This window comes from Helicoverpa armigera, chromosome 29 (assembly GCF_030705265.1).
Source record: "Helicoverpa armigera isolate CAAS_96S chromosome 29, ASM3070526v1, whole genome shotgun sequence".
Classification (NCBI taxonomy): Eukaryota; Metazoa; Arthropoda; class Insecta; order Lepidoptera; family Noctuidae; genus Helicoverpa; species Helicoverpa armigera.
Window position 1 is genome coordinate 2,705,147 of NC_087148.1, and position 17,189 is coordinate 2,722,335.

The 17,189-nt window shown below is 36.2% G+C and overlaps 1 protein-coding gene across 1 annotated transcript; it reads left to right on the plus strand.

Moving 5' to 3' along the window:
* Positions 1-395: 395 nt before the first annotated feature.
* On the plus strand, positions 396-11,705 carry LOC110377732 (transmembrane protein 145). The gene is made up of 15 exons (XM_064042526.1): positions 396-523; positions 1,033-1,182; positions 1,686-1,822; positions 3,802-4,102; positions 4,464-4,652; positions 5,244-5,328; positions 5,710-5,931; positions 6,495-6,667; positions 7,236-7,367; positions 7,755-7,842; positions 8,057-8,130; positions 8,248-8,322; positions 10,156-10,247; positions 10,658-11,121; positions 11,527-11,705. Exons 1-15 carry the CDS (start codon positions 428-430, stop codon positions 11,703-11,705), a joined length of 2,457 nt encoding a protein of 818 aa, XP_063898596.1. The 5' UTR covers positions 396-427.
* Positions 11,706-17,189: the final 5,484 nt, after the last annotated feature.

The following is a 17,189-nucleotide window of genomic DNA, read 5'->3' on the forward strand; positions in this document are numbered from 1 at the left end:
GCAATGATCGTACAAGCTTATAAAAATATCGAAATATGTACTAGTAGGTACTCATCCTTTTATATGAAGTTTTAAGTTTTAAATAAAATTAAAAATCAACATTTAAAAAAGGACCAAAGTAAAAATACCTATGTAAGCACATGTAGGGCCGATTTCACCGATAGTCGTTTACGTAATCGATTGGTTAAACGACGTTGTTTTTTATTATTATGTAAAGTTACGACTTATTGCTAAACTTTAATAATATTTGTATTAATTTCCTATAATTCCATTATTTATTAAGATCTTAATAGAACCATTTAATAAAAATAATCCCCCAAAACATTTCAGATGCAAACAACGCCACCAAAAACCCAAAGGACGCTACCATTTACAGGAATTACCATAGAAATACAATAAAGATAAAACAAGGATTATTAGATCAATAATGCAAGCGTTGCCGGGGGCTTGGGTTATAGTCTGGCTGGCCATGACGTCACGGGTTTATGGGAAGTGGGTGGAAGGCAGGATCGATACGAAAGATGTAAGTTTATGACAACGATGTTCAAAACACAGGATTTTTTTTCTATAAGGAAAATAACTCCAGGTTAACGCTCAATCCTTCTCATCCGTACGAGAAGAGGCTTTCGCCCAGCAGTAGGACGATAAAAATATTACTAAGAAGGGGTATCGGGGTTGGCCATTTAACTGGGTTGTAAAAAGCGGGTACTCAGCCGCATCCAGTTAAATTGGAAGCCGATCCCAACAAAGCAAAGTTGGGAAAAGGCTGGCAGATAATGATGAAAGAGAAAAACGCGCAAAACCAAATCTTTGCTCTAAAAGTTATATTTTCAATTAAAAAAAAATCGAATTGGCGCAAATGAGTAAAGCAAGTCCTGGATTTGATCCTCGGAATTTTGAGATTTCTAGCTTCTGCGTACCGGTAACGACTACCTAAAACTTCTAAATGACAGCCGCGATCCACCATTTTATCGTGCCTTCCAAAACACAGAGAAACTCGTCGAAAACAATGATCTTCTGCATTTTTTTCAGAACTGGGCATTTTTAGCGCGCTTCTGTTTTCTGTCCTTGGAAGGGCAGTTTGAGTACCTGATAGAATATGATAAGGAGTCCGGTATACCTAATCTGTTGCTTTACTATGATGAAGACAGCCAGTGGCCTTCAGTGTACCATAGTAGTAAGGTAAGAGAAAAAAATATATTATAAAAGACTAGCTGTCTTTTAACCTGCGTCCAGTGGAAACTACTTCTCTTACTAAGATAAAATATAGCCTATATCACCCAGGACTAGTCACCCGACTAGTCATTAGTGTAGCATCCCAATAGCGAAAGAATTTTTCAAATCAGTTTAGTAGTTTCAGTGCCTTTATGACACGAAAAAATCAAAAAACATTTCATTGCATTGCATTCAACAAGTTGGCTTAACAACGTAGGTATAGACGCAGATTACCTACTACATATAATAGTTACTACGTAAGTATAGACATGTGTTTAAATGGCGATCATTGGGGGAGACCTTCATTCAGTATTGGAAGTCTTTCGGCCAAAAAGAAGTTCAGTCAAAGGGTTAGCTGTTTAGTTGAAAGCTAGTTGGCTACCACATATAGAGTTACCTTCACGAATTCGCAATCTCGGCTTTGGACCACAACCCCTTTTATTTTCTTAACCTCCCAATTTCTTCGACAGACCTGCAAACAACGCGAAGAGGTACTAAACCGAGCCGGTCAGAACCAGATCATCAGGTTATCTCATTGGTACCCTGACACGGAGTACTCTGGCTGCATCATCACCAAGCATAATAAGGAACTACCCGCTGCTAAGAGGTAAAAACTTAATTTAGTCTTTATTTTCAGGATAATTGGTGTTACTTTAGGAAGAAATTACCAAAACATTTTTGGGCTACTTATAGATATCGGCACGGATAATGAGCTCTCGGCGGAAGAGTGGGGATGTCTTTGCGCACTATTCACTTAAGGCAATAAACCAATAAATCACTTCTGCGCAGGTGAAGGTCAGGGCTCAATATCCTTGCCGATGATTATACTTAAGAGGCAACTTTAACTCAATGAATCGAAACATCCTATACCGATGTATAAGAAGGGATCCTGTAATACCCAGATATCTACTACAAATTAGTGATTTTGACAAAATTCTTATGTTATCTTAATTTAAATTGTCAGTCAATTGTCCATATACCTACAATTGTTTTCGTTTTGGGTATACCATGGGGTCAAAAGTAATTAAAAGACCTCCCTCCCACTCTGAAAATAAGATCAGATCTACCTTAGAATTTTCGCCATCATCCTCAGAAACTCTAAAGTCTAAATAAATGGATTGAAACAATATGCACCTACTTTCAAACTACGTCCTACGACAATATCAAAAATGTTCTCTGCCATATTAACAAAGTGTGTAGCTCTACATACCAAAATTATTGTATTGTGCAGTTTGACTAGCAAATATTGCTATTATACTAGCTAAATCTTTCTCTATCTGATGTAACACTGCAATTTTACTGACAATCAGGGTTGCCAAGTTTTCTGTTTATAATATAATCGCGTCAACGGCCGATTTCAGCCACGGCGGCTGTTCTCATAGAAGGAGATCAGCCAGCTGCGCAGGACATAACATAGTGCACAAGCATTTGCGCAGACACAGGTGCACTCACTATCCCTTCACTCTCATAGCGCGATGGGACGGCAATCCGACCGGAGAGAGAACAGGCGCAGGACCATCATTAACTTTCTCTCCGATGCACCGGTGTATCAAATTATCAATCATCAACTTCCAAACTTCAGGCTGCTTTGTGAAAGTTTCTTAAAATTTAAACCCTCAAGAACATATGTATAATTTATTATAGTGTTACCCAGTGTAACCCAGTACAGCACCATCAATTTAGACTGGAAGACCCCAATACTTAGGAAAAGGCTTGGCAAATCATCATATTGCATAGTTTGCTAACCCTAGAACATCTCAACCCACGTCTAAATGAGTTAAGTGCATAGATATCTGGGTCATTGTTGTATTCATAGTGGGGACCTTACTTCTAGCAGTACATCAAACGGTTTGTATTTATAGTCGTGTCCTAGGTGTGAAGGGTCATTCAGTAACCTAGTAATTGGATTGTAGAGGTCAGATGGTACACTTTATTACAATAAATGGGATAAGTAGAGTTTCTATGACGTCTAAAGCCCAAGTTCACTGACAAAATAAACGTCATGATAATTGAACGTGAGAATTCATAGTAAACAGTTGTTTTAAGTAACTGATGTTTATGTCGTGTGTGAAAATGGGCCTAAATATATGTGAATCCAATTATTGAGTGAGTTCATTTTTAGATAAGTAAACATATGTATGTCTATTCTACTCAATATTATTCCTAAAGCTTAAGATTATGTTTGTTTAAGCTGTTGCCAGCTTCACCCACGACCCTGGAAAACTATTTCCTGCAACCATAAAAAGCAAGACTACGTTTTTTCTCAGGCTTCAGCCTATAATCATCGGCACGAATCTTGAACGCTGACTTTCACCTGTGCAGAAGTTATTTATTGCGTCCCTTTTGTGGTATGAAGTGAGGAGCGGGGGCGGGCTAAAGCGGTGATTGGCCCGCAGCGCATCGCGTCATAGCCGTCACTCGGGATTGGCTTTTTGCTAATAAATCACTTCTGCACAGGTGAAGGCTCAAGATTCGTGCCGATGATTATAGTATACTAAATTTTATTTAAATTAATTGGGGGGTTTAGGTGTAACAATAAAACTATAGATTGATAAGCAAAAACTACAAATACCTTTCTTTTCACAGCACAACACCACCAAAACAGACAGACCCTCCCAAAAAAACCCCAAAGAACACCACGAAACTCCAACCACCAGAGCCCTCATATTACGACCAGTTCCTCAAAACCACGACCCATAATCCCAAACCCACTTTGACGGATAGTAACAACACCACGTGGTACGAAATAGTCCCAACTGATGATGTGAATACCACTATGGGACCTGATGATGAGCTTTGGGAGAGCATAGGACCTGGTAATGGCAGCCATTTTGGAAATTTGAATGATGAAGTGGAAATTTTGTTTGAAAATCGGAATAGGAGTGGGGTGAGTTTTTTTTTGTATTTCTAACCACCGAAGCAAAAGAGGTGTTAATGGTCGGATGGCACGTTAAAGTGTAGGTCCCGGCTGTCATTGAACATCCTTGGCACTCGTTACGGGTAGTCAGAGGCCAGTAAGTCTGACACCAGTCTAACCAAGGGGTTGAGTTATTGGGTAGCCCTGGTAACTGGGTTGAGGAGGTCAGATAGGGCAATCGCTCCTTGAAAAATGGTACTCAGCTCCGGTTAGACTGGAAGCCGATCCCAACGTAATTGGGTAAAAGGCTCGGAGAATGATGATGAATTAAATTAATCAAAGAAACCTGATACATAGCATTTCTTAAATAATAATTGTGATACCGTTTCAGCACAAAATGAAACGCTCACTAGACCTCTACGAGCGGTTCCGTCGTCGTCGTCTGAACTCTGAAGCGCACAGCCTACCCAGTCAGAGTGAGAAAGAGAGGTTACTGGTCTCCTGTCACAATTCTAGAAGATTCCGCTCTGCTAGAGAGCGATGGTGGTTTATAGCTATCAGCAATTGTGATAGTAATAAGGTAAGTCTTGAGTGAAGTGTTTATTTCAAATACATATAGTCTTTACAGGCTCTCATATTGCATACCATTTTTTTAACGACGTCAAAAATCATCAAATGACCCCTCCCGCTGTGGGTTAGCAGCGGTGAGGGAGTCTGACACTCCCTCACGCAGCAATACTTTGTAAATTAAAAAAAAGATTGTTGAATGGTTCTTCTAGCCTACAGACAGACATATGTTGCTGGGCAGTTTGTTGCGCCACTTCTTCTTGCTAGCAAAAACACATAGGAAGTGTTGAAGTGTGGGCATTTCGGGGAATGCATTTTATAAATTTTGATGTTAAAAAAGTGCTGTTTCTTAGCCTTGAATAAATAATTTAAGTTGTCAATCAGACACTAGTGGCGAGGTTCGTTAAAGTACCTAAATCCCATGGAGAAGAACTGGAAACTCCATAGACACTCTTTAAAAAAAATGTTATTTCCAATGGCGACGTGACGTGATCCAGGAACGTGACGTGAATTGTGAGGGCTCTCACGACCAGTCAAAGGGGCTTTCCCTTTTACCTTTCATCACTAGGTCGTCGAAGATTTCAATAGTTTTCTTCTTCTACAGGGTTTGGATGTCCGGTATAGATTCTTGATGACCAACGGACCTGATGGCGATTTTTGGCATGAACATTTCTCCGCTGATGAATTTTGTAGGTATTTCTTCTTTATAAATTTTTTTATATGGGTACCTCCACTAACTTACCTACACCAGTTTCACCCTCGTCCCGTAACTGATTTATGCGCCCATATGTATAGCCATCTTTCTTTTCTCAATGAATGTGAATAAATATAGGCTTCCGCTGGGTAAAACAGTGGTTTATAATATTAGTATATTTAGATTCGATGAGTTCACCGACAACATTCGTTTTCCTTAAAATAACTGTTTGAATTATTGCTATAAATTTTTAACATCAATTTTCAAACAAAACAATTGATTTACGAAAACTGGCGTTTATGTTGTCAGTGAAATTGGACCTTTGTTAGCAAAGGCATAATTTTTTGTAATAAACTTAACATTTATTTTCCCACAGATGTACTACCAGTCCTCCTAGCCTACACATTCGCCTACGTCATAGTAATGATAGCAGTAGTGATGTGTAGTGTCGAGCTAAAGTCTCGACATCTTCTACACTCGACATACAAGTTGTTCCTAATGTCGATAGTATCACAACACTCGGGCGTCATGTTACAAAGTTTGGCGTATATACGATATGCGGCTAATGGATTCGGTAGTGACAATGCTAAGATTGTTGGTAAGTTCTTTTTTACACTTCTAGAAATTTCTGTTAACTTCTGTTAACATCTATTAAATTCTGTTAACTTCTGTTAACCTCTGTTAACGTCTGTTAACTTCTACACCGAAGCCTCTAGAAAATTCTAGACATATGTAGAAAGCAGATGCGTATGTATAGCGTGATTGCTCTGAACAGTGTCTCGGGTTTGACTCCCGGGTCGGGATGAAATCGCTTTGTGGGTTTTACGAATTTTTACAAAGCAGTACGGAGTCTGTAAGTTGGTAATTGATACACCCGTGCATCAGAGCACGTAAATGTCGGATTGCCGTCCCGTCGCGCTATGAGAGTGAAAGAATAGAAAATGCACTTGTGTCCAAAGAAATGCTGCAGAAGCTGATAATCATACAGGGAAAAGCCGCCGTGACCAACCATTAGTCAGAACACTGTTTTATTTATAAACACCAAGATTTTCGCAATCCAATTTCTTTAACTTTTTTAAATAAGCTTCCCAATGCCTAGGAATAAAGAACCATTGAGATACATAACTTTAGTTAAACCAGTTTTTCTTTTTATGTTTTCAGGGCAGTTCTTCTGCGGCCTCTCAGAGATGACTTTCCTGTTACTCCTAGTTTTGATGGCGAAAGGTTACACTATAACCCGAGGTAGACTCAAAGTGGGATTCACTGTCAAACTGACCGTCTTCATGTGTTGTTACGCAGTCACATATATCGTGCTCTTTGTGTATCAGGCTAAGGTAATCTAATGACTTTCATTCATTATGTGCCTGTATTTTTTCGAAGTATGTTGGGGTCGGTGTCCAGTCTGAGATGCAGCTGATTGCCTGTGTGCCACATGGAGTGATTGCCTGTCTGATTTTCACAACCCAGTTACCAGTGCAACACTCCTTAATAAGTCTAGTTGCCAGAGTGTGTGACTTCTGACTACTGACTTCAAAAGACAACCATAATATGACCTACTAATTTAACGTTTCTCTATCTATATGGAAATAGTTTTACTTGCTTATAGAGCTGGTCATTTTAACATCCATACTGGTCAGTATTGACGAGTTCCTCCGTGTTTCAAAAGGCACGTTAAATTGGTGGATCCTGACTGAAAGAACATTTTTGGCAGCCGTTACGGAAGCCCGCGAGTATGACGACCAGTCTTATCAAGTTACATCGTGTTGCCTGGATAATTGGGTTGGAAAGATTAGACAGGCTATCGCTCCAAGTGACACACTGATACTCTGCATTCGGCTAGACTATGCCGACCCCAACATAGTTGGGAAAAGGCTAGGCAGATGATTTTATCTCTTTTTTCAGGCATTCGATCCAGGTGAAGTGCTGTATCTATATGAGAGTCCAGCTGGCTATGGTCTCATTGTGTTGAGAATATTGGCGTGGTGTATGTTCGCTTACTCCACTTTCTTTACTGTTAGGAAGTATCCTGAAAAGGTAAGCAAATCTGTAGCTATATTATAAAACTGTAGAGTTTGTCTTGAATTCGCTGATCTTCGCGGAAGTATTGGTCCGATTTGAGAAATCCTTTCAGTGTTTGATAACCCATATTGCGGAATCCTATAGCTAGTTTTTGACTAGGCATGTGGAGTAGCTAGTGAACAATATTGCTATAAAATAAGTACTTTTAATCTTCGCTACATAATTCTAGCACAATTCTTCAGCCGAGTCTATCTACATAGATTTTCCTGCTTCTCAACAATAAGAAAAAAATATTCATGACGAAAGTTAAGGTCCAAATTCATATACGTACAAAGCTGTATCGGGTCTAGCAACATCTCAAAAACAATAAACTTGTTATTTTGAACAATGTTTATTTTTCAGAATATGTTCTACTGTCCGTTCTTTATCTGTGGCACTCTCTGGTTCTACGCCGGACCCCTGTTCATTCTCACAGCTAACACTTATATTGGTAAGTACAATAAAATAAAACACACAACACCACTCTGTCTTTGAGATAAGACAAAAAAAATCTTACCTTATTTTTTTCCCAACACTAGTCATCAAAACCTCACTTTATTTAACTTTTGTTAAAAAAAAAAATTACTAAATCTGGAACATTTTTTGAATTTTTATAACGGTTTTTATTACCGAAGATGTTTATGAATTGTTTTATTTTTCTTCAGATAAATGGGTGCGAGAGAGCGTGGTAACAGCCGTGCTTCTATTCATCACATTTAGTGGCCACATCATGTTTTTGGTAAGATTCAATAAATCAATACCTAATAACATTATAAAGCGGAATAAAAATTTTTGGTTATTTGTGCTCTAGGTACTACTGAACATATTTTAAAAATCTGTTTATTATTTTTTGCAGTTGCTGACACTACCAGTCTTTGCCAACAAAAATTTCCCATACCACGTGAGGACTACACAAATTGGTGTCATGGAGGTATATAATAAAACTTCACTTTTAAAAAATAATAATTTGAAATATGATAAACTGGCCAAAAACAAACAGTAATTAAGGGTCATACACAAAAAGTGAACATTACAAAATATTTATAATAAAAGTTCACTATTTTTTATAAAATGTTGTATTTATTTAAAGTTCCATATTAATATTCTTACAATAATATCACTAGAGATCAGTCTTGGATATTTTAGGAAAAAAACACGTTTTTTGTTTTTTCATGTCCACAGAAGAGATTGTGTTGTCTGTAGAAGGGAACAAAATGTGACTTTATTATAAGCATATTAATAAGGTCAAGAATAGAAAAAATAGAAAAAGAAACTTAAAACGGAGTTCTCCTCGATCCCTAAACAAAACATAATAAAAACGTATACCAATTCAGTACAAAAAATATTTGACATTTGTCCACAGAACAGACAATTAGCTTCTGTAGACGTACTAGAATGAAAACATATTTAACATCTCATCGCGATCCTTTCGCGAACTGCGCATTCGCCAGATGTGGAGGTATCCTTATGTGTAGTAAAATATGTTTCAATGATAGGAAAACATAATTTAGTATACAGAATATTAAAAAATGTTTTCCTCATCAGAATCGTCCCACATGAAATTCATCGGCCGTTTTCTCTGTGGTGAATCTTCAGAAGCTTCAGAGTCATCTGAATTGATTCTTTTCTTCTGGGGTTTATGCATCTGGTTAAATATTTCGATAGAAAGATCTGGTGTCAGTCTATCTGAAAGTCCTGGTGAATTTGGCTCAGTCGAAGCATCAGGTGTGGCTGGAGCCATTTCAAAATCAGAAGAAGCCTGATGATCCCGATCTTTCGAGGCAATCAGGTGACAAATTGTACGAGGATGAATCAGGAGTGCCTATCGTTCTAGATGTGAGAGGCATGATTGAATCCCTTATATCCCTTCCTTCTTCTTTCTTCGAGAGCTGCGTCATCCATTTAGCCTTCCATTTGAAGTTAGAATTTAAGCAATATAATATTTGCAAACCGCGCCCACATATGCACTTACTGTCTGTGTTTTTACATATTTGCAAAGGTTACTTACTCAGGTATCCTATTCACAGGAAAGACACACTGATCTCGACTGAAAACTTGTGTAGTTGAATAATATAAAGAGTTTCTCTTATCACACGCACTTTACGTAAAATTACAACCGAGCAAATGGTAGAGAATGCAATGCTACCAACACAAGAGACAAAATAATAACGATGCGTTCATCTTTAGCAAATTTAGGCATATTTTATTTGTCTACAGAAGTAGACCCAAAATTTGTGAACAACATTTTTATAACGTTTAATTCAAAATTAAGTTTTATATATTTTTTTATTCGTTATGTTATGAATATTTGATAATATGACTGATGTTATAAAATGAGTTAAAAGTATCAAAAGTATCTGTATATATTTTTAATTATCACTTGAACTCAACTACTTGCCATCCGAACAGTCTACAGAAGGAGATCTTTTCAGATTCAAAAGCGAGAAAAATTATATAAATTCCGGTTAAGCTGATTTTTTTTATGATCCAGAAAAAGTTTTCTAGACGATATAATTATTAAAGAGATTTAATGTTGATATGATATGTATTTAAAAAACGGTTTTTAAGTTGTATGAACATTTTTTTTCTCCTTTTGTGTTTGACCCTTAGACTTTGATTGCTTCGGGGAATAAAATACATAATTTATTGTAGGTAGGTATAAACTTGTAAATAACTCTGTATCATAGACCAACAATTGGTCTATGCTTTTTATATGTATTTTTGTAAAATGATTTATTATGTTTAACTTTGATTTTATACGCAGGTGACAGGAAATTCAGCGCTCGATGGTTTCGGTCCGAATGCTTACCATCCCACAAACGCACCTCCTCAAACAGTTATCATACCACTTACCAGGTAATTAGTTATAAAACATGGGACTAACAGCATTTTCACACTAGTGGATTTTCCACGCGGTTTGACATGTCATCCTTAGAGCGGTTGTCAATTGTTTGAACACCCACAGTTGTAAATCAGAGGAAAAAGTCGGTTGTGTGAAAATGCTGTTAAAAATATTGATGTAATAACCGAATAATATAACCTCTATAAAAGTTCTTAAAACCTAACAGGTACATGTGTTGCTGGGGAATTTGGTAATCCACTTCTTTTCAGCAAACATACCTATGCTTCTTTAGAACTTGCTGAACGTTTTTGGGGTCTTTCAAAACGAGCAACAACCATCACTTTATAAGCTTTTTTTCTGATACCAGAACACATAGGTACCTATTATATAGGTATTTTTCTTAAAACCGATTTTATATTTTCAGACGAACAGAAGAACTAATAGGCAACATGTACAGCCAATACATGGCCACCGCCCCACCCCTTTCCTTAGAAGACCAAATACCCAAACTTAAAAACATACCAAAAAGAATAGACTCAATATCCCCAAAACACCGTCTTCTATCTCAAGACAGCACTGAAACGAATTCTTCAGCAGATATTAAGCCGGTAATACCGAAAGACGAAACAACGAAAGAAATATTTACCGTTGAAAATCAAATTTCGAAAATGGAACCACCAGTATTACCAGCTCAAAATACACCTGTGTTGCCAGAGCGAAATATAGTAGACACTTTAGAAGAAGTTAATAGGGGTGATTTGCCTAACGTAATGAGGTCGAGGAGAAATATTTTGGAGCCTATTAAAAGGGATGAAAATGTGCCCTCTTGGTCTTTAGCGAAAGGGCCTAGTATTGTTGGTATGCAGAGGAAGAAGGCTGTTGATGATGGTAAGTGAGTATCTTTCTTTAAACTATTTGTCTTACTACATATAAAATGACTTCGGTACGTACTTACACTAACGGTCTTTGACAACATAAATATTTCGTCGAGCAGTATGCGAAATTATTGAAAAATGCTATTTGTGTATGATTTTGGCTCTACATTTCGAAGTCAAAAACCCTTTCCATATCGCGAATTTTGGAGGATATCCTGCAGATACAGTGAAACAAGCTTAAACTATTAAAATATGTGTAATATTATGCTTATTTGAAATAATATTCCCTTTGACAGAAAGTGCATATCTCGTGTCTAACCTAACCTAATTTAAACTTAATTTAAAGTAAATCATTATTTTGCTATTTTTGTTGTATGTAAAAAATCTTGTCTTCATTCTAACAAACATTTTTTTTCAGACACACCAGATATCAATAGCCTAATGATGAACGGCAAAAAAGTACCTCCAGTCAGAAATGGTCTCCAATCCAGCTCAGGAGAAATTTCCACCATCATGGAAGGTCGAGTACAAAGTTATCCTAATGCCGTCAGCAAAGCTACCATAGATTTATTCTCAGCGGGAAGCAATAAAGGATAATTCAAGTAGTTTAGTTTGGTTCTCGTCAAACTTAATGGCATCTCGCAACTATATAACCTCAGATTAAATCAAAATGTTTTAATTTCAAACTAGCTTCCGCCCGCGTAGAGTTTGGTTATTTCGCGTCTCCAAGAGAATTCTTCAAAAGTCCGGAATAAAAACTATCCTATGTTCTTTCTCAAGGTCTACCTTATCTCCGTACCAAATTTTATTCAGTGGTTTAGACGTGAAAGCGTAACAGACAGACAGAGTTACTTTCGCATGCATTAATATTATTAGGTATAGGCCTTTTCAGGCTCCTATGAAACGTCACACTATTTGCACGGTTCCAAAATGTTGGTCTCGTGGAGAAGAGCAGGCAAGAAACTCCATAGACACTCTTTTAAAAAGTAATATTTTCACAAACAGTCTATTACATAACAATAGTAAGCTGACAAAATTATACAATGCAACTGAAAGTTAAACTGTAAATCTATATAAACCGAAGAGAGAGATAAATAGATGTTATAAATACCTGAATGATTCCTATCGAGCACCATTAAGTTTGGCACGAACAATATTTTGTATTGAAATTATAGGATAAGTGAATTTGCAAATGATTGAAAATGATTTACAAGTTGGCGCCCAACTGGGCCATGTAAGTACTAGAGTTGGCGCCCATCTGGGTCAAATGAGTGACAAGTATTTTAATATAATTTTGTATGTACCTGTATTCTGTTAATCTCATTATTTATTATGATATTTTTATTGTTGTACTCATAACAATAGTTATGATCATGGAAACGGTGTCCCATTTTCACAAAAAATCTAGTCCCATCTGGACGCCATCAGGTGGGACTACAATTTTTGTCAATTTTATTATAAAACAGTGTTTTTTTAAAAAAATCCGACCATAGTTTATTGATACATATAAACTGAAAATGTTTCCATATCTTTTTTGTCCTTTTTTCTTTTTATAATCTCGAGGAATTGATTTATTATCTAGTCATTTTATGTAACGCAATAAATTTTAGAATTTTAGTAATATTGTAAATATCACTTAGCCATAAGATCCTTGTCTGTGTATTTTCGTAACTGAAAATAGGTATTATAACCTTTTTAGTGTGTAATGTGTGTGTGTCATTTTATAGTCGTAGATTTATAATAAAAGCTGTGAAAGACTCGTTGTTTTATTGTAATGTAACTTAGATTGAAAATATAGGTGACTTATGCAACTCGATCAAATGATCACTCACGAAACATTTAATTGCACTTTGCTACAAGTACAAAGTGCATATGTGTTTGCAATCTCTTGGGGCATGAATTAAACGAATATAGAGAGCTAAGCCATTTCCGCGGCTTCACTAGCATGTGGAAATTACTGCCCGTACCGGGATAAAATATAACCTATATTACTCGGGAAGAGTGTAGGTATCCCACAGTGAAAGAATTTTTCAAATCGGTTAAGTAGTTTTCGAGCCTTTAGGGTACAAACAAAGAATGTTTATTTACTCTTTGTTATAATACCATAGATAAATAGATTATGGTTTCGTAGCTACAAAGTTACAGCGTTTTTACACAAACCGACGTACCACTCGGTTGCTTCGCAAACAATTGACAATTGTCTATCAGACGATTAAACATGAAACCACGCGAAAGGTTTCCATTATTGCTCCAAATGAGTCGCGTAATACCTAACACCAAGCGGAAATTCCGCTGGTTTGAAACATCTGTTGCTGTATTGGGCACAATGGTGTGAGGTTACCATAGCAACCCTACGACATATAATTGAAGTATCTTCGTTTACAAAATCCCTCAAAGACTTTCAATAAGAATGACCCTTGGTTGATACTTAACCCTAGAAAGATAATCATATTTTGTACTACGGAAAAGATAATCATGCGTAAAATTGACGCATGTAATTCAATTAGCTGTAGCTCTAGGTTTATTAGTTTTTTTCAATAAATTGTATTTTATTATATATACACATATATTCTAATAATTAAAACTGCAGATATTTTTTTAACTTATTTGTTTATATTAAAAAAAGCAACAAAAATCTAAACGTCTTCTATAAATCAATGAAATTATATAACACTTACTCTTTCAAGTGATAACTAATTTATTATTCTAATAATCAGTCTGATTTTTAGGAAAATATCAACAATTAGCTTATCTTATAATATAGGAACATAAATTTATATAAAAGTAAGTTACAAACAACTTTGGCACATATCAACGTTATGCTCACGACACATCACTTTCCCATACATTTTTTGCAGGACGCATTTGCTTTTCAATTTTTTTAGAAGATAAATAGCAACAATAAATTCGTTTTTTCGCTACTGGCTCACAATAATTGTCTTCGGGTGTTTCAGGCACTTCATTTGGTAGTATATTAGAGGTATTATCTCGCAAATATCTCTGCAAAGTAGGGGCGTCTAAATCACGATAAAGATAATCATGCGTAATTTTGACTCACGCGGTCGTTATATTTCGAAATTGGTGGCACTTACCTTATTGACACGTACACCATACGGTTACTCCCAGTGACGAATGAAATGTCATAAACGCACAGCTATGAATTCGCGCTAGTTAGAAAGAAATAACAATTTAAAAAAAATGCATGCGTAAATTTTACGCAGATTATCTTTCTAGGGTTAATAAGTAGGTAGACATTACTTTCTAAAAAGCTATTCTTACATCACTTCATTCATAACTGAACTCAATGAATGATGATACCTACCTTTCACGACTAACCGTTGAAAAGTTTTTATCTCTCTTCTTAGTTCCCATCAGTCCATTGTCTTCTTTCTCTGAAAATCAATAAAGGGGCGTCCACAATAGCTATAGAAACCTTATAACTACGGAGTAAAGAAAGATGAGCGGAGATGCCATAATGCAGGTAGGTCAGGCGCCTTCTTCTAGGTCAGATACGTACGGTGGCATGACCAAAACGATCAATTACAAGTGAACTAACGAGGTATTCGGATTCTTTAAGACATCTTTCAATGATTTTTGGTATTACAAAATAGGATAGGGTCTAAAGAAGGCGTGCAAGGGAGGAGCTAGTAACGTTCCTCGTCCTCCGCACACCCGAATTTTGGCGCGCTGTCTGTCTTAGGAGATTTTCCGTTATGGCACCTCCACTAGTCATTCTATTCTCCATGCTTCAAACAAAACAAAACATCGTTAGCTCCAATGAGAACTCGCGAAACCAAGGCTTATGAAACATCTCTTTTACTCATATAGGAAATCTCGTAACGAATTATCTGCAAATTCAACCCTTGAAAACACAAAAACCAAAAATCCTATCACAGATTAAAAAATACCATTAAAAACTACGCAAAATTATCTTTAAGTCTGCAAAAAAATATTTGAGATTTTACAAGGGAGTTTTCCGCAAAAAAATCCTGAAGTTTAATTCCTGCATCTCGCAATCAAAGTTTTCACGTCAACTTGTTACTGAAGGCGTCTTGAAATTCTACTTTCGGGGGGTCCGTAGCTACTTCGGAAGCCGGTTTGGCTAGGAGCCGGTCTAAATCCTAGCCGCAGATATGCTGAGCGCTGCGCACAGAGCAATCAATGGTAATACTACGTTAAAATAATGTCAAGAAAATGATAATGAGAGATCTCGGTCTCAACCCCACGATGGTAGCTAATTTGACCTCCTTTTGTTCTTTTATATTAAATACTTTTTAAAGGTAAGGTACCTACTTTTTTATAAAAATATTTTTTTCAGTTCAAAAGACTTATGGGACACCCAGTATTATGAGGATGACGGCATATAGGTAGAGGAACTGCAGCATATTTGGAATACTGCAGGTAACTTGGAATACTTCGATATCTAAATATATATAAACGCCATCTGAGTTTTATGCCGTAAACATAACGTCAAACGATACACAAAGCCATACAGCATTAAAAACAGGACGCCATCTTGACATTTCGGCTACCAGCCCCCAGCGAACGAGACGCCTGATTTGAAAACTTTTTCGTTAAGAATGCAATCAGAGTAATCATTTGCTGTAATACTCTAAATCTTTATTGTAATTATTTTAATTGCGGAGTGACCTTGTTAGTTTAAGATATTACTATGATTTTGTGCATATTTCTAGAATTAAAAATTTGACATGCAATTTTAAGTTAGGTTGGTGTGTTGTTAATTTGGAATACCGTGTTTTTTTTGCTTTTCAGTTTTTTTGGGAGTCAGTTTTATTTTTTTGTAAAAGTTTCTTTTTTTTGTAAAGAGCCAATGACTATAAAAATATTAGAATTCTATTAGTTTCTAATAAAAAGTGTTAGCAATTTTCAAAGAAAAAAATATGAATATAATTTGGAATGCTATATTCCAAATTATCTGCACCCTAAGTCAAATCACGTTTTTGGAGTTTTTTTAGTTTGATAGGCATTTTGATAATATATCTGGTATTTTTTATATTTGATTGTTCTCATTATTAAAGTTTAATATTTTGACAATAATTTAATGTATTTTTTATTGAGCTATCCCGTTTCTCCTTCAATTTATTTTCAAAAAACAAACTGGTATTCCAAATATGCTTCACTTCCTCTATAAGAGTATAGACAGACACCAAATAAAATTTGGGGGACAGTATGATAAAAATAATCATTTTAAAGAAATTATTTTTAGAGTTTGTCAATGTTTGTGGAATATTAACCAGTTATTTAAGTTCATGGGGCAAGTAACACAACTTCAAAAATGTTAGATTTTACCACTGACAAATCCACTTTAAGATTTATGTATTAAAGTACCTAAAAAGTTTAAAATCCACACTTCAAAAGAATTAGAAAATAAATAAATGATGATTAGAAAAATTTTACAACTTATAACTTTACTAAGTTAGGCATTTCCTTCTTATACTTCTACTATTTTTCGAAATAGTTAAAACTAAAGTACAGCGTCACCTATCTAACAATGTAGGTATCACGCGATCACATAGTGAGCTTCATATAACGACATGGGCCGCATCAAGTTACAAACGAGTCAGACTTAACTTGGCGAATATAAAGTACCTGAGCTATAACTATATTTCATTAGTCTGCAATCGTGGTTTAAGAGGGCACTTTTTGAAGGATTTTGTGAGGGCCTCAAAACTTGAGGGAATTGTTTTGCAATATTCAATCACTGCGACATTGCAAAGTTGCACGGTAATTTTCAAAATGTAACTACATTTTTTGAGTATTAGTTACAAAGTGTAACTCTGCGTGTAAAACATTTCTCTCCACGAGGATGCATTTACGCGGTGCAAGTAGCTTGCGCATGTTGAGGCACATGCGCAGGTTACATGCATTTTAAAAACGTGCGGCTCCAGTGACTCGCGCATATACCAAAATACCCACCCGCGTGCTCTTGTCACTTGCGCATGTTAACTTGCTCCAGCTACATGCACCGTGTAGACGCACCCTTACGGTCTAGAATTGCGGAAATTATAAAATAAATAATAATTAGAATAGAGTTTTTGAAAAGAGGTTTCTCGTAGAGAA